This window comes from Sarcophilus harrisii, chromosome 5 (assembly GCF_902635505.1).
Source record: "Sarcophilus harrisii chromosome 5, mSarHar1.11, whole genome shotgun sequence".
Lineage (NCBI taxonomy): Eukaryota > Metazoa > Chordata > Mammalia > Dasyuromorphia > Dasyuridae > Sarcophilus > Sarcophilus harrisii.
Window position 1 is genome coordinate 222,370,109 of NC_045430.1, and position 18,974 is coordinate 222,389,082.

Below are 18,974 nucleotides of genomic sequence, written 5' to 3' on the forward strand. Positions count from 1 at the left end.
CACACTGAACTAATGGGGACCAGTGGTATATGTCTCTACCCCAGGAACAGCATTCTTTTCTTTCACATTTGATCTTTATGGCTTCCATATTGGAATGATTTGGGTAGCTGAATTCTGGAAATGTCTCAAGTTGAAATGCTAGTGTATTAACCTGCTGCCCTGAGTCTCTTTTGTTTCTTTTTGCCAATGTACTGCTTGCCAATTTTAACAACTACGGCAGATTTTACTATTCAAACAGAACCAGATGGAACACCAGTTCAAAGAACATGTCAGAATTAAATATTTCTTTTTTAATTAGTCGCTTCTGATTTATGCAAAAAAAATTACCATAAAAGTGAGAGAATGTGCCATGAATCCAGATGTAGCCCAGCCCACACAAGCATTATGTCCTTTTAACTGTCAGAAAGACAAGAGGTCTTCTCTAAGGGGACTTTATTTTCTTTACTATCTCTCGCTCTTTGAGTTTAGCACAGAGGCAGTCAACAAGGCTTCTTTTCCCCATAAATCCACCATGTTCTCATATTAGTGTCCAAATGTTATTCAAAATTGTCATTTCAGACCTCTCTGTACAAAAATTTATCTGTTTAGTCACTTTGGATCGGCTCAAAATCAAGCCAAGACTTTCTTGCAATCAGTGATTTGTTCCATGCCAGCAAAGGTTTGTGTTTGTCTAACTGGGGCAAAATGTCCAGCCCACGGAGTTAAGATCATAAGACACTCAGTGAGGTTTGACGTTATATTTTTCTTGCCTTTGATGATTTTGTTTTTCAATGACTCAGATTTTAAAAACAAAGATATGTTTAACATCATGTATTAGAAACCAAAAGAGACCTTAGAGACTACTGAGTTCATCCTTATTATTTTATAAATGGAGCAACTCAGGCACAGAAATGTTATTTGATTTGCTAGGATCACATAGTAAATGTCTAAGACAGGATTTGAACTCAGTTCTTTCTTATTCTAGGTCCAAACTATTCCATTTTTATTTTTCCTAATGAACTATGGACATTTTGTTCTTCAACAGTAAGCCTAAAATATTTGTAGACTTTTCCTTCTTTTAGTGATAATATACTTTAAAAAAACAAAACCTATACTTGGTCACTGTCATTGTGACATTCTTATTCTGGACTACTATCAAAATCCCTCATTCCCATGCTAGGGGTAAGGAGTAAGTGGGAACGATTCCCAGAGTTCATTATTTTTTTCCAAGGAAATCAGAATGGCCTTCCTGACAACAAAGTTAAGAAGGGACAATTCATCAGATCAACTTAGTAGCAGGTTGGTGAAATATTTAAAGAGAGAGTGCATCATGGGCACTAAAACTTAAGGTGGGAGGGGGTTATGGTCCAAAACCATTGGTATTAAAAGTAGATGCTGCTCAAGAAAACAACCACCACCATAACAACACAAAGCTCAGATGCTGTGAATTAGAGTATGAGATCCCAGAATAGCCAAAATCTCAAAGGTTAAGTTTTTATCAGAAAACATGTGGTTTATCTAAGGAAATGAGACAATTGCCTAAAAATATTTACTTTGGGCTATGGTGTCAAGTGATGAATTAAGCAGTCCTTTGAGTCACAAGAGATTCTCTAAAAGAAATCCTACACACACACACACACACACACACACACACACACACACTCTTCCTGTTTTTAATCAGCCCCCAGTTCTTTGTCCTTTATTTTCTCAGGCTTGTGGGATAGACCTGCAGCAGGGGTGTTAAAAACTGGTAACTGCTCCCTTGCCAATGGAAGCTCAATGGGCAGTATTTTATTGAGCAAGACAGATTTTCATTTTGGAAATAAGGCTTTCTCCATTCTGACATGACCAATAGCTAGTTATGTATTATTATAGGAGGCAATGATATTCATTTCACGGCTCACAGGCTGCATGCTGGTGTTTAACCACCAGTTTGCAAAGATTTGCTATATGATTTACTATACAATGCTAAATGTGTTTCTTTGTCCCAAAGTGATTCCAAGTAAAATGCATGTGCCTTTCCTTGTTTCTCTTTATCTTGGGAATGCATTTCCTGTCATTACTAAGACAATACCAGAGCAATAAAGTACACTTTTATTGTATATGAAAAGGCATCTTACAACAAAAAGCAAATCAGTGGGTTTCAGACAACCCAGAGTAATGGTACGGCACAGTGCCTTCTCTGGAATTGCTACAAGTAGCCTGATAAAGTAAGCAAGAACAGCTGTTTTCTTTTAATAGGACAATGTTTCTCCCACACCCAAAATGAGATGCTTGGGATTTCCCCATTTTTTTTGTATACTGTCCACTAAGGACTATTCGATTGGTGATGATAGGACACTGACAAAGATTCCATCTTCCAAATTGCCCTTCGATGCTGGTATTGGGAACCATGCACCTTGCCTGGTCAGTGGTGTTTATGATAGAAGCTCACTCACTGAGTGTCCACCAGAACTGAATAGGAGTTTGATAAACTTCAGAAAAATAGTTTACATACCATCAGATAAGTACCAGATGTTTATGTTTGTCACACACATAAAAGTGAAACATCCAATAATTTTAGTGAATGCATTTGATGTTCAGTTCCGCATGTCCCGCCTCTCATCACCACATGCCCTACTATAAGCCTTAATCCAAAACAGAAGTACATCAGACTCAAATGTGAAATCACCACCATTTTTTTAAATTAAAAATAAGGCAGCTGTAAAATGATGCTATTCCTTTATAATGAGGAAATTGTAACTAAAGAAAGACTGATTGGGTTTAGATAAGATGGGTTGCTCAATTTCTATCATTGTCTGAAAGGACGGATGAATATAGGTCAATCTTTAAGACTTTCCTGGACTGTCCCTTTACACTTTCCAGCTGCTATCCTACACAATGTGCCTATGATCTTCCTTTTTAAGATTGGACTTCCATGAGTACAAGGGCTAGGAAGCTGTATTTAATACAAGCAACCAGCTCCCTTCATCGTAAGTAGATAGTTAAGCAATTGATTAACTGATGAATAGTTGAGTCAAAATTACTTACTTAAATACTGGTTATTGTGGCATAAAGACAGTCAGACAAGATAGATATTTAGCAATCTGTAAACTAATATAATGATGGTGAAAATTGTGTTCTTTGTGATATTTATTACCATGCTTTTTCAATATTTCAAAAGATCCCTAGTTTGAGCTATGCATTTCCTTAACTGATAAGGTATATGACATTTATTTAATTTTTTTTTCATAGAATGGCCAATATTCTACTAGCAATCTCCTCTGAAAGTAGTAAGGGATAGCCCTCAAGACAAAAGCTCTCCAATTCTTTTCCAACCTAGTATTCAAGGCTTTTCCAGCTCAGTAACTCCTGACCCAGTTTGTACTTAACCAATAGAGCTCTCCAAAGCTACCTTCCCCAAGGATGTCACATCAAGCTAGGTTTTTGGATGCTTAAATAATAGATTAAATGAGATAGCATAACTAAAGTGTTTTGCAAGCTTTAGAGTTCTATATAAATGCTATTATTAGTAGACAAGAACTGGAGCTATAAGAAAGAATGGATGCATCTCATCACTGTTATTCATGGATAAAACTTACAAAGAAGAACTATGACCCCAATGAAGAGATATGTAAAGAAACATCCTCCCACTCTTGTGTAGAAGTGGGAAATCTATGTGTGAAACATTGCATATATTATCAGATTTTTTCATTTAATTGGTTGTTTTTGTTGACTTTTTTCTATTCTTCCTTTCTATTTTTTTCCTTTTAAAATTTATTCTTTCTTTCATGGGATAAGTGTCTGTGATGGGAAGAAGGAAGGATACATAGAAAACTTTAAGTTATGATACCAGTAATAGCAATAAGAATTTGTTTTTTTAAAAAAAAAAACTCAGGCATAAACCCTTCTGGAGGTAAAAAGGTTTTTTAAAATGTATATACAATACTTACGAAAATGAAGGTTTACTGTCTTTTCTCTCTACTTTAGAGAATTCATAAACCACAGATACAATATCTGGAAAGAACTTCCAAGGGATGGCTACTTAGAAATTTTGCCATACTGTGAAGTTGGCAATGCTCTACTCAGTAGCAAATAGTTGATACAACAGTCAAAGGCCCCTCTTACTGAGCCTAGTAACAGTAAGATTAAAAGAAAAATTAAGTTAAATTCCAAGGACCCAAAGTGGAAAATAGAAGTGGTGTAGCTGGTTGGTGAACCCAGCTTTAGAATACAATAATGAAAGTTTGAAGAGGAGTTGTCAATTATACTTTTTGACAGCTTACTTCTTCTTATTGTTGCTGACCTAAAACATACATATGATGTCCTTTGGAAGCATTAATGTTGCCATGTGCTTACAGAAACTAAATATTTGGGTCTCTTGATATCTATTAGAAACCAACAACCAAGTGTTCCTTCTTCTAAAATAACTAGATTTCTAGTGTCTGGTACTTTCCTAGAAGATAATTGTTTGACCTTTTTGGGGGGAGGAGGAGCCTGGGGTTAGGTGTGAGGGAAAGGATTTGTGGGAGAAGGGACAAGGGAAAGGAGGAGAATTAAATTTCCTTGCAGGAATTGTATTTTATAGAAAATTATTCCTAAATACACAAAGAATCATCTTCAGTCCTCTCCTACAATTCCTAACTTTCAGCACTCAGCAACTACTTTAACCCCTAATTTGGCCCTTAATAAATATTCATTGAATGAATTAATGTTTGTTGCTTGCTACAGTAAATAACTATTTTTCCTTTCCATTATTTCCCTTTCATTTAGTCTAGACTCTAAAACTTATTATTGTTAGATTCCTAAAAGATAAGTTGTGTGCTAAAGTTGCTCACTTTTTTTCTCCTAAAATAGGAGCAAATGTAGGAACCAGAAGTTTTATACCTTTAAAATCTTTAAAGTGAGATAAAAGATAGTGTCCCATTGAAAGTGAGATCCATCCTTTCTCAAAGAGAAGAAATTCTTATACTATATAATTTCAAAATGACTTATGTGAGACATGGATATTGAAATAGAAGTCACTATGCCCTGAATAACAAATAATTCATTTTAGGATAGAGCTTGTAAGTTTTTAAAACTATTTCAAGGACCTCCAGGAAAAAGGTAGAGCTTAAAGACATCAGTCATTCTTCATTGCCAAAGCACTGCATAAAATGAAAATATCTCCAATATTCACAGACTACAGCAGGCATCCTCAACCTTTATTTGTGGCATAAACTCATTTAGCAATCTGGTCAAGTCTATGGAACCCTTCTCAGAATAATATTTTTTTAAAAAAATGCCCAGTTCTGAGAGGAGAAAGTTGAAGTCCCCCATTATTATATTTTGCTATCTTTTTTCACCATAATTCATTTAGCTTTTCCTTTATAAATTTGAATGCTATAACCTTTGGTATAGATAATTTCCTTGTTTACCTCTTTTAATTGAATTTAATTCAGTTTTAACTTTGTCTGAGATCATGATTGTTACCCCTACCTTTTTTGCACCAGTTTAAACATAATAAATTCTATTCTAATTCTTTATTTTTATTCTCTGTGTATCTCTCATCTTTAAATCTTTTTTCTTATAAACAACATAATGCTAGATTCTGGTTTTTAATCCATTCTACTATCCATTTCCATTTCATGGATGAGTTCATTCACCCACATTCAAAATTATAATTACTAGTTATACATTCTCTTCCATTTTATTTTTCCTTACTTTTCATCTTCCCCCTTACATTTTACCTTAAACCCCCTCAGATGTCTAATTTATTTCTTTTAGCCACCATCTCCCTAATCTCAATCCATGAAAGAATTCTCCCTTGTTCTCTCCCTTTACTCTCCTATACTGCTCACCTTGCTAAGAGTACCTCCTTTGCCCTCTTATTTCCTAGATATGTATAGTCTGGTTCTTTCTCTTTTGCTTATTGGTTTTTGGTGGTTTCATGTTTTGTTTTCTAGTGACTTACTTCTTGGCTGTTAAGTTTGTCTTAAGACCCTGGTTCTAGTTGCAAAGGGTGGAGGATAATGTCTCAAGCTTCAGGTTTTTTGTGCTATTTTTTTCTGAGTTCTATCTGGGGGGTCTGACTCTGTTGCCCCTTTTTATCCCTAAGCCATGACCAGGGAGGCCAGCAACATTGTCAACACAAAAACTCTTATTCTCTAGTCCCTCCCTTGGCTGCAAGTTTCAACTCATTCCTCTGATTCCCCACTTTGTCATGGAGCACAAGTTCCTGAAGCTGAGACTGTGGCCCAACACAAATGCCCCCAGGACTTATTGTTTGTTGATTTAGTGGTAACTGCATTTCATTGAGGTCAGACCACCACCCAAGGAGGTGTTGAACTGGACAACTGCCCCCAACTTTCAATTATTTCTGACACTCTGATGTTCACTTTGAGACATTTTTAATTATTTGTGATGGAATTTGGGAGAGCCAGGTAATTTCCTGTCTTATTGTGCCATCTTCCCAGAATCCTCTTGGAGAATCATATTTTTAAGTGCATACATAGGATTGTAAAGGAAACCAATTATGTAGACCATAATTATCAAAATATTTTTACTAACAAGTTCATGGACCCTAAGTTAAGGTCTCCTGGCCTAGAGGACCTGAGGGGCTTAACTGAAATCCTGTGAATTGGAATGTTATGCTATCATGGCTAGAGACCAAGATTCAGAGAAGTCCCTTTCTAAGGAAAATGGCATTCTAGTTTTTCCTCAATGGTAAACGTATTGTTGTAATATTCTATAGACTGTAACTGATTTTGATATTTAATTAAGGTCTTTTGCTCTTTAAAAATATTGACCAGAAATCTGGATTTCATTTCTTTAAAGTTTCTGCAAATGATTGAGCATGGAAATAAATGGAAAGCATTTAAAATAAAAAAAATTTTTAAAAAGCAGATTTATTACTTAGAAGAAATAAAAACTGAACTTTTCCCTGGCTGGTTTACTCTAAAATAAGATAACCAAGTAGAGCAATGTTTAGAGCACTGGACCTAGAATCATGAATTCTAACCTCACGATCCTGGACAAATCTAACTAATATCTGCCTTGCTTTCCTTAACTAAAAAAATGAAGATAATAATAGCACTTATCTCCCAGAGTTATTGTAAGGAATGAAATGAGATAAAATTTGTAGAACATTTTGTAAATCTTAAAGTGTTCTTAGATAATAACTACAAATATTCCCATTCTTACCACTAGAAGCAGAATTTTAAAAACAAAATCTACAATGATATTTAACTGAACTACTCATTGGACATTAGAATTGAAAGGATCTTAGAAATTATCTGCTTCCCTCATGTACAAGTGGAAAAGCACTCAGAAATGAGTAATGACTCATCCAGAGTTACATAACCAATGAGTGACAAAATTGATGCTAGGACTTATGTCTCCTGATACAATCTAAAGAGCTTTCCATGGTACAATGAAGATAGAGCTACAAATTAAGCTTCTACATGATTTTTTTTAATTTTAAATATAGCCATATTGGATAGTAGAAAGACAATTGAGTTTAGAATCCTGTGAGATCCAGGTTTTAATTCAGCCTCTGATACTTAATGTGGCCATGGGCAAGTCTTAAAATTTCTGGGATTTTGAGTTTGCTCTTCTATGGAATATGAATAATAGCAGCTCAATTGCCTGCTTAGAAAATGGTTGCATGGATCAAATGTATGTACAGTTTTTTCATGAGCCTTGGACCTTAACATAAATAGCAGCAACACATAAAACTCTACTTATGATCAGATCCTTGGAGTGAAATCACCACTTGATTACTACTGTCATGTATTCAATTAATGTTTCCCCAAGTGTAATCCATGAAAATCTTAGGACTGACCCAGAATTCAGGTTTAAGATGCATCAATGGAATAAAAAGACAAGACCACTTACTAAGAGAAGCTTCTTTGGCTGAAACTCGCCAGTTCTTATACCCTGATGCCATAGTTGATCATTTATATAAGATGTAAGAGAAAAAGATGGAAAAAACGGGAAGAAGCTCCAAAAGCTTTGCTTTTTCTTTATCCTCCACCTCACCCCCAAATATAAATGTATACCTCTATTTTATCATCACTTCTAAGTTCTTGCTATTTCTTTATCTGGCACCTTAACTTTTGAAAGGAAGCAAAATGCTTCTTAGTGAATGAGAATGAAATTGGGTCAGATAAAGCCTCTACTCCATTTCAGTCAAAGCAATGTCCAGTGTATGACACAGAGCAAGCACTGAGCCACTCTTTTTTAGTTTTCTCATTTGTAAAGTGAATTATAATAAAGTCATGTCTGAAATGTACTTTGAGACTCTCAGAAAAATGTAATTATATTTGTAAGGCATTCATGATGTATTTATAAGGTATTCAGTTCCATTGTCTCCTATGCACTAGAAATCACATGACTGTTTGTAGAACTGACCAAAGTCAGTTCTCTTCCCTTGTCCCTGACCAAAATCACCTGCCTCTGCCCAGCTGCTGTGACACATACAGAAATATAAAAAGAGGAAAGGTTTTAAGAGAGAATTCTGGGGACCTGTAAGTTTGGGGCTTTTCAAGGTGATAGAATCTAAGGAGAGATGTGTTTTAAAGTTGCTCAGGCAAATCCCTGCCTTTCTTCTGCCATCTTGGTTCTACCCCCAAAAGGAAAGGTTTTTTTCAAACTGTGGCTATCCATCCCTCAGGAAGAATTTGAAGAAGTCTTACAAGTCCCGTGGGGCAGGGATTGTCACTGTCAGTCAGTGGGTAAAAATTTATTAAACACCTACTGTGCTAAGTGATGGGGATATGAAAAAAGGCAAAATGCAGTCCCTAATTTCATGGAGCTCACAGTCTAATGGGAGAATCAATATGCAAGCATCTCTGTATAAAACAAGATAAATAAACAAGATATATACAGGATAAATTGGAAATAATGAACAGAGGGAAGGTACTAGACTTAATGGAGAGCAGGAAAGACTTCCTGGAGAAGGTATAATTTTAGCTAGGATAAGTTCTCCCTAATAACAAGTGGTGCCCTGGTACCCCTACTTCCTGCTCCCCATTAACTTTATATTCGTTGTCTCTACAACATAAACTTCTGGAGAGCAGAGACTGCTTTATTTTGCCTTTGTATTTTTAGTGACTAGTACAGAACCTAGCACACAGGTGCTTAATAAATGATTATTATAGCACTTCCTAGCTGTACGACCCTGGGCAAATCACTTAACCCCAATTGCGTCAGCAAAAAAAAAAAAAAAAAAATGAATGAATGAATGATTATTGGTTGAATAATTGAAAATTTTTTTTTTAAATTTAATGAGTACATTCTATTTGTTACTTACTAAACTATGTGATCTTAGTTAAGTCTCGTAATATATTTGTATTTCCTCTGTAAAATGAAGGAATTAGGCTAGGTGAACAATAATAATAATAATAAATAATATTTGTATATTGTATGTGCCAGGCACTGTACTAAATACTTTACAATGATTATCTCTCTTCCAGCTTGAAACCTGTGATTTTATGAATGGAAAGGAATGTTTAATGTGTTAGGAATTTAGCTAAATTACCCTGCCCTCGTGGAGGGCAGTCTAGTAGATCCATAAGCTCTCATTAACCCCCTGCCTCAGAGAATATAATTTAGAGTTCATATCCTTATGAATTACTATGTATTGACCACAAAATTCTGAAATAGCCTATGCTTTGTTTCTGCCTCAGGTTGACCTAGGTCTTCTTCGCTTCGTCTCTGCCATTGGGACACAGGGAGCCATTTCAAAAGAAACCAAGAAAGAGTATTATGTCAAAACTTACCGAGTGGATATTAGTTCCAATGGTGAAGACTGGATCACCATAAAAGAAGGAAACAAACCAACTGTAAGTTTGGCTTCCATCCCTTTAGCTAATTTGTTTTTGTTTTGTTTTGTTTTGTTTTAATTAAATGCTCAATTTGCATCTAGTTTCTTTTTTCTTAGGCCTAGTTTATTCTTTTAATTGATTTGGAAATGAAAAGTACAGTTACAAACAAACTGGGCCAATGTGTCTCACTTTCCTAGTTTCAGAAACAAAATGAAAATTATTCAGTCTTCCAAGAAAAGTCAATACTAGCTAGATTAAGTATCACACTTGAGTCACTTTAAATGTCCCATTGAGACATGGACTGTATATGAGATAAATAATGTTTTCTTGGAACCTTGAGAAGCATATTATTTCCCATTTTCCTTCATTCCTTTTTATGATTCCTCCCTCTCTTCTCTATAACTAAACAACTTTTAAGAAAACTTTTTTTATCTAGCCAGTGCATCTTGCAAGCCAATTTATAGTTTTTGACTGCTTCTCATGAGAACTAAGAGAAATGAAGCTCATTCATCCAGTCCATGCAGAATTTACATGCTGTCCCTTTAGTGCTTCCAACCATGGAGGCAGGATCTCACCAGGTCTCTTGGGCCCTCTGCTCTAATTCATTTGGACTTGGGAAATGTTCTTGGGTAAACAGTTTACTTGAAATTATGCTTGCCTTGATTTACTAATCCAAAGATTTCTGGGAACTCATACTTATTGATTGCCAAGAATTAAAAATTTGTCCTTGGGGGCAGAATAAATCACCAGAAGTAAAGAAATACAGAAACTCAAATCTAACTATTGTGAAATCATGAATATGTAAAGAATGGGCATAATAAAAATAAATAGAATTTATATAGTGCTTTAAGCACTTTAAATGCTAAATCATCTAATCATTAGAACAATCCTGAACTATAAAAGCTTTTACTATACTTCTTTTACAGATAAGAGAACCAAAGTTCAGAGTCAGCTAATTTTCTAGGAAAGGATTTGAATTCAGGTCTTCATGAGTACAAATCTAGGACTCTTAACTACTGCTCCATCCAGCTACCCAAAATAGATATCTTGGTTCTGTTTCTCTTTCAAACTCCAGTGGACTGAACAGTCCCCACATCTTCTTTAAAGTGTAGCAGGAGAAAAGCTTTTTTATGCCCCTTCTGAAGTATCATTAGCAAAATTATTCTTGGAGGGATGTTATGCAAACACCAGGATTGTATATAGCTCTTATTCAATCATTCTTCTTGTCAGTCTTACACAGCCCTTTCTTTCTATATTACCAGTGAGGAAGAGAAGAAAGAAACAATTTCTCTGATATAAGAAAATCCAGGGGCGATGAATTCAGAATATCCTGGTTTAATGGTATATCCTTGGTTAGAAAGCCTTTTTTTTTTTATAAGATGCAACACAAAACAAAAAGATACAGTTAGTAAAGAAGACATGCAAAGAAAAGATAAAAATCAGAGACTAAAAACCATACCTCTGGCCCTGAGCTATGTCTTTAAAACATAATTCTAACCACATTTGACTCAAGGTGTCTTTTTTTAAAATTAATTAAATTAATTAATTTTTTAAAATTATCATTGTCTTAATTTGTGTTTGTAATTCCAGAACTTAATATGATGCCTAACACATAGCAAGATCTTTTGAAATTCTCATTCTTTCCTTCCCCTTTCTCACTGAGTGTCTTCTATCCCAAAATAAAATAGACTTGGCTTTCTGAATATATTTGAATTGGTGCCAGGTACCATTTTGGTGAGGATGTTAGTGGTACAAGAGACAGCAAAATAGTGATGTTGATAAAGCATGTTGCTGAGACACACCAAGTCCAAATTTATTGTATATTCCTTCTTTTGGGGAGAGGGCACTTCTGATAACATTCCTCTCTTGTCTGCCTTCCTTCTCTTCCTCACTTAGCTTCACATAGATTTGGGCATGATCCATCACCATATCCAAGTTTTAATTGCTCCTTTTTATGTCTATATGCTGTCCTTGTGAATGAACCAAAGAGCCCAAATTTTACTGAAACCAGTTGAATGGGCACGCTGAACCTTATTGTAAACCCTCTCATTGACTGATTTGTTTCTGATATGAGAGGAAGAGAATTAGATTTGGAGTCAGTATTTGAACCCAGATTTTCTGAGATTACTTTAATCCTTTGTGATCTAGGGCAAGTGACTTAGACATTCTGGGGTTCAGTTTTTTTTATCTCTAAAATGAAAAGGTTGGATTTGATAACCTTTAAGATCCATTCCAGCCCTAAGTGTGCACTCCTATAATCACTTAGAGCAAATAGCTTGCCCCTGTATGTGAAGTGATTATTACTGATGCTCCATTCAGATCTTTTAAGCCATGACTATCCATAACTCCTTGTCACACAAAAAAGGCTCATTCATAGATAGCTTCTCAGTGATGTCTTGGAAGTAAGACAGAAAGGCTCTCATGGGCTATAATAAAGTTTCATATTAAGAAGGATCTGGATAACATATTCTTAAACTTTCAACTATCTTCGATTAATGCAGCAGCCCTTAAAACCAAGAGACTAAAGAGAAAAATGATCCTAATGAAAATTCATGTTTTCAGCCTGACGCCCTTAGACCCAGGAAGAGAGAGAGAGAGAGGTCTTGGGAAACTATAGTCTGCCTGCACAGTTATAAGAGGAAGACTGGAGAATGTTCCCTATTTCTATATTGCTTGATGGTACTGCTACTCAGGGACACAGCTATAGCTGCACAACATAGTAGGGGGGAATTGGAGCATAGGACTATAATATAATATTACATTTCTATGTCATAATTTCTTCTGTCATTCTCCAATTGTGGAGCACTCATTTTCCTTCTAGTTCTTTGCTACTTCAAAACAATGCTGCTATAAATACTTTTATACTACTGAGTCAAAGAATATATGCAATTTAATGACTTTAAAAATGCAATGCTTTCCAGAATAAATGTGCTAGTACATAGCACCAAAAATTATATACCAGTGGACCAGCATATCTGCTCCTCCTCCAATATTTTTTCAATATGTTCATTTTTTGTCATTTTTTGTTAATCTATAGGGATGAGAAGAAAATTCCTTTGTTTTAATTTGCCATTCCCATATTATCTGATTCTGATTCTGAAATTTTTTTCATATATTTATCGATAGATGACATTTTTCTTTTAAAAACTGCCTGTTTGTGTTCTTTGAACCACTGACCTTTGGGAATAGCTTTTGTTCTTATATATCTGTATCAATTCCCTTTTTATCTTTTAAAATTCAGAGCTTTATCAGAGATAATTTTATGAAAACTTTCACAATTAGCTGCTTCTCTTCTCATTCCAGTTGTATTGATTTTGTTTATTCAAAACCTTTTCAATTTCCTGTAAGCAAATTTGTCTATTCTACCTTCCTCTTTAATTAAGAATTTATTTTTAATTAAGAAATTTCCACCTCACCACAGAAATTCAAAGTATCTTTCTCCATTCTTTTCTAATTGTTTTGTGCTATAACCTTTAATATTTAGTTTGTATATCCATTTGAAGCTTCTTGTAATATATAGAATAAGATGTTGATCTTGTGACTCTAAATTAATCACTCTCTCCAATGCATTATGTTGCCAGTTCACTTTAGTGCAATAAATAAGGCTAGACGTTCCACTAAATTGTGAACACTGTGATGCCTTTACCTATTACTAGTGGACAGAAGGGAAGCGTCTCTTTGTTTCTCTGGGAAAATAAAATAGGTACAATTCCCATGGAGAAGTCTTATAGCATTCTGAAAGCACTTAAGGTAAAATTAATAGTATAATATTATCTATCCTTTATGAAAAGTTATTTTTGTAACAATACTTGTCTTTCTCTAGTCTCGGCTTCCTCCAGACCCACTGAAAGGCAAGCAGATGATTAACATAATATACTGGGTTAGACACAGGTTATTTTTGAGCTTTTCCAGAAAACACATGGCAAGTTGTTGAAGTTACAGCGGTTTTGATTGAAAAAAAAATGCTAGAATTATAAATGACTTTCTGAAAAATCTCTGTCTCTTCTCTCTTTCTCCTTTGTCTCTTTTCTCGCTGTCTCTGTGTGTGTGTGTGTGTGTGTGTGTGTGTGTGTGTGTGTCTTTCTCAGTTTCACTCTCTGTTTCTCTCTTTTTCTCTGTCTTTGTCTCTGTCTTTCTCTGTGCCTCTCCTTCCCTCCTTCTTTCCCTCCCTCTCTGTGTGTGTGTGTCTTTCTGTCTTTCATTCTCTGTCTCTCTCCTTCTCTTCTGTCTCTATCTCTCTCGATCTCTCTCTCCCCACCCAGACATAACATACTTAAAAGATGCTTCTCTTTCCTTACATAGATTTTCCAGGGGAACACCAACCCTACAGATATTGTATATGGAGTTTTCCCCAAGCCCTTTATAACACGTTTTGTTCGAATCAAGCCAGTAACTTGGGAAACTGGGATATCAATGAGATTTGAGGTTTATGGCTGCAAGATAACGGGTAAGTTCAAAAATTGGCTTCCATTTGGGGAAATTTGAATTTGGAGGAGAAAATACATCTATATTTGTTTTACACTTATGTCTTATACAGTTTTTAGATGTTAATTTATAGATATCATAAATTTATTTGAGTTGTTCCTTCTGAAGATCATATTACATTAACTCTTCTGCTACTGCTTGTGTGGCCTTCATCTAGACAATTAAGTTCTCCAGGGAAGCACACTGGTACTTTCCAATTAAATACTATGACTGTGTGATTTAACTTTGCAAAGTCTATTAAGTCAGAGATTTTTAGAGATTAAACTTAGTTTCTACACGTGAAACTTTATAATATTTCAGTTAATTTCCTTAAAATAAATCAACAAATTAATATATCCCTACCTAAAGAATAGTGATATTTTTCCAATTATACTTCAACCAACATATTTTTAATAATGAGGGAGAACAAGAAGGATTTATATAGTATCTATCATGATCCAGGCACTGTACTAAGCATTATGCAAATATTTGATTCTTATAAATAGGTAGGTAGGTGGTATTATTAACCCCATTTTACAGATGAGGGAACTAAGGCAAACAGAGTTTAAGTGACTTGCCCAACTAGTAAATATCTGAGGCTATCTCAAACATCACAGATTTTAACTCTGATCTTCCTGATTCCAGGCCCTCTGGCATTGTGACATCAGCTGCCCCTGTATTTTCTATATATAAGCTGTTGAGTTAGGTGATAAGACCATAAACTCAGAAAAAAAATCCCTTATTTCAAAAAATCTATTTTCTCTTCTATTGAGAGAAAATAAAACAGAAAAATGTCACAAAATTTGAGAAAAAGATGGCGTTATGAACTAGCAGGACAAAGAAAAAACTTGAAGTAGGAGGAGACAACTTCTTTAAGCTTTGAAAGAAACCAGGGATTCTGAGGGGTACATGGAGGTGGGAGTACATTCCAAGGGGGAGTCACAGCCCATCTAGTGGCATGGAGGTGAGAGATGAGATGTAATATATCAAAGGCTAGAGACCAACAGCCCAGAGTACTTAGGATGTATATTTAGAAGAGTAGATGAGAGCCAGATTGTGTAGGATTTTAACTGACAAGCTAAAGAAGTTATATTTGATGCTGGAGGCAACAGGAAGCCAATGGAGATTTTTGAGTAGGAAAGTGATATGATCAGACATGTGTTTTAGTCATGTTAATTTTACAACTGTTTAAGTGATGGATTTGAGGAGGAAGAGATTAGAATCAGGGAAACCAATGAAAAGAAATATTACAACATTCCAAGTGAGAGGTGATGAAGGACTAGAGTGGTTACTAAAAGCCATGTTACAAGAGAAAATAAGAAAGATGTGGGACATGTTGATAAAGAAGGATATGGGACAAAACTTAGTAATTTATTTTTTAAAACCTGGGAAAGAAAAGGGGAAGGGGAAGGATTAAAGGTCAATTTTAACTCTGGAATAGTTTAGCATTTATATAGTGCTATAAGGTTTAACTTGTGGGATCCTCACAACACTGGAAAGTGAAGGCTATTTTTTTCCCCATTTTACAGATGAAGAAACTGAACCAGATGGATTAAAATGACTCATCAAGTCACACAACTAATAAGTGTCTTAGGATAGGTTTAATCTCAGGTCTCTCTGACTCCAAGTCCACAATATTTAATATTTTACACCAAATAGTTGCATTCAAACAGGAAGAAAAGTTCCATTTTGGACATATTGAGTTTGAGAGGGCTACAGAAAGATGTCCTGTGGGCAGCTAATGACTGAATCTCAGGAGAAAAATTAGAGTAATACATGGATACACATCACAAATTTAGACATCATTTGTATAAAGATGATCATTGAACTTCTAGAGAATAGTTGAAATCAATAAATTCTAGAGAGAGTGCAAAATAAGGCTCAAGGCAGAAATTTAGGGAACTTTTTTGATTACAAGATCAAAGGAGAATGAGGAAGAGTGGTTGAAAGGGTAGGAAGAAAAAAAAAGAGCAGTTTCACAGAAATCAAGGAAAATGGTGGTTTTTAAACTGTATCAAAAACTATAGAAGGGTTAAGTTGCCAGACTAAGGAAAAAAAAATGTATTTAATAGTTAAGGTATAATTGGTAACCTTAGAGGAGAAACTAGTATTTCTCATCTCCCACTGAATAGCCATCAGATTGACAAAGCTAATCTAAAAAAAAGAAAATAAAAGTATCCAGAAGTCATATTGCAAGTGCCTGAGAAATAAATGTAAGATGGGGCAATGGAGACCACGAATCTAAATAATGACTCTTCTAGAAATATGAATGATAAAGTCTGAGGAAATAGCTTCATAGGGTTTTTTGAAGAGGGAGAGGAATAAGGTATTCCCAGAAAAATCCCTCACATGAAACAAACTTATGCTTTCCAACCTATAGGCCATAGAAAGCTTCCCCTGCTTCTCATCCTGAGCAGGACTTTGGGGGCCTTAAGGTTGAGATTTTTTAAAGAATTTGCTTAGGATCTCTGATCACAAGTAAACCCATTTCCTACAGAAAATGTCAGAACAGGAGAGGACCTTAAATATAACCTACTCTATTCATTTTTAAAAGCAGAAGACTTGAAGAGTTTGAAAAACTTTTTTCATTTTATATGCATATTTTCAGGGCTTTCGTTTCTCATTACCATAAATTCCCACCCTGTTATATATATACATATGTACGTATATGTGTGTGTGTGTGTGTGTGTGTGTGTGTGTGCGTGTGCCCTTTAAAACCAACATTTTGAAAGAGAAAAAATATTGATATTATTAGATTGGTAGAATAAATAGAATCAGCTAAATCATTTTCCATAAAATAAATAATTATGTTAAGATCTAACTAAAAAGAAAACTTTACTTGCTTATGGAAGGAAAGAAGGAAGGAAGGAAGGAAGGAAGGAAGGAAGGAAGGAAGGAAGGAAGGAAGGAAGGAAGGGAAAGAAGGGAGGGAAGGAAGGGAGAGAAGGGAAGGGGAGTCTGGCACAGAAGAAAGGACAATGGATTAAATGTAGAGGTTCCCATTTTCTAATTTGTTCCCTCAATTCTATATACATGAACATAGTCTAATATCTTTTTGAGGCTCAACTTTTTCAACCTCTAAGTAATGATCTTAAGCCCTCTCACTTCCCACTCTGGAAAAATTCTTCTCATTCTATATAGATGATAATTTATAAAATATTATTATAAGCAGGGTCACCTGTTTCAATTGATTACTGGGGGGGGGGGGAAATCCTCTAAATGGCAACATCTGCTCCCCATTACCAGCTAACCATTGCCATTGTAAAGTCTGGTTTTAAGTCAAGCAGGTGCAACCACAGTGGCTGAAAATGTCACCTCTATTTTTAATATTGTTGTTTCACATACACCTGGAAAATAGTTTTATTAATACTTGCCAATTAATTATTTTTATTTGCTTATTTATTTATGGCAAATATAGAACTCTGGGGAATGATATTAAAAGAAAACAACTTAGTTTTATAGGAGCATACTGGATATAACTTTATCAGAAATTGTATTTACTAAAAGTTCTAGCAATTTTTTTTTTACTAAAATTCCTATTAACCAGCATTCCCAAACATCTACATGTTTATGTTAACTGATGCTTTTCCTCAGACTCTACAATATCTTGAAGGACCTTTAAATCATAAAAGAAAAATTAAATTGTGTTGTCCAATTGGACATGTTACAATCTTCTCATTCTCTTTTTGCCAAGATATTTTATTAACAAAAATACTTATACTTTAACAATGCTAAGAGACAGACAGACAGACACACAGAGACCAAAATAAAGACAGAGGGACAGAAAGAGAGAAAGGGGCAGCAAGGAATGTTGTATAGAGAGAGCCAGTCTTCTACTATAAAAGATCAGGATTCAAATTCTGACTCTGATTCATAATAGTTGTTAATCCTGGACAAGCCATTTAACCTCTGTTCTCCCCAGCAATTCTCTAAGATCATAAATTGCTTAACAGCTCCAGATCTTCATTAGTACAGGACATTTTGTGACAGAAAATTTCCTTTGTCAGTGAAGTCACAAGTCTGAAACCCCTTCTCCCCCCCCCAAAAAAATGAAAAGTTTACTGTTTTGAATTGAAAAGAATTTAATATTCCATAGAGCCATCCCTTCTTATCCACCTGTCTATGTCTTGGAATCATCAGAAGTTCTGGATTCAAGTCTCACCTTCAACTGACTTCATGATTGTAAATGAATGGGTCACAATCTAAGTCTCAGCTTCCATACCCATCAAAATCAAGGATGTCCAGCACACCTTCCAACTCTTTCTTACGATAAGATCTCACAACCTCTCTCATTTTCAGCTTCTTCATCTATTAGAATGATAGCTATCTCACAGAGTTGGGATAGGAATGGAGTCATATGATAAATTATCAGGATAACCTCAATGATGATTTGTATTTTTTACAAGGTTGAATTTGACATGGGAGTCATTCCTTTGTGGGATGATTCTTTGAATTATCAAAGTATGTATCCATAGGGGACCCAGTCTTGAATTATAAGTGTAAATTTGCTTGCAGTCATAGTATAGAAGTGTGCCAAATACTCACAAACAACTAAAAAAAATAACAAAACTAAAAAATAGTTTTGTTAGAGGGATATCTTTAGGGGGCTCAGTTATTAGTGGAAGGAGACGCAAACAAAATAGATAACAGCTTGGCAGTAGGCTATGGATCTGTGCTCTGAGTGGAGGCTCTGCACCATTAGCTACGTGGACATGGAAACTGCATTAGTGAAAGGGCATAAGTCTG

General features: G+C 35.1%; 1 protein-coding gene across 7 annotated transcripts in view; it reads left to right on the top strand.

Moving 5' to 3' along the window:
• NRP1 (neuropilin 1) overlaps positions 1-18,974 on the top strand; it is a 176,149-nt gene that overhangs the window by 113,250 nt on the left and 43,925 nt on the right. For all 7 annotated transcript variants that reach the window (XM_031939716.1, XM_012551217.3, XM_031939718.1 and 4 more), the window contains exons 8-9: positions 9,627-9,782; positions 14,067-14,211. In XM_031939716.1, coding sequence (XP_031795576.1) covers positions 9,627-9,782; positions 14,067-14,211 — 301 coding nt within the window. The remainder of the gene's footprint in view (positions 1-9,626; positions 9,783-14,066; positions 14,212-18,974) is intronic.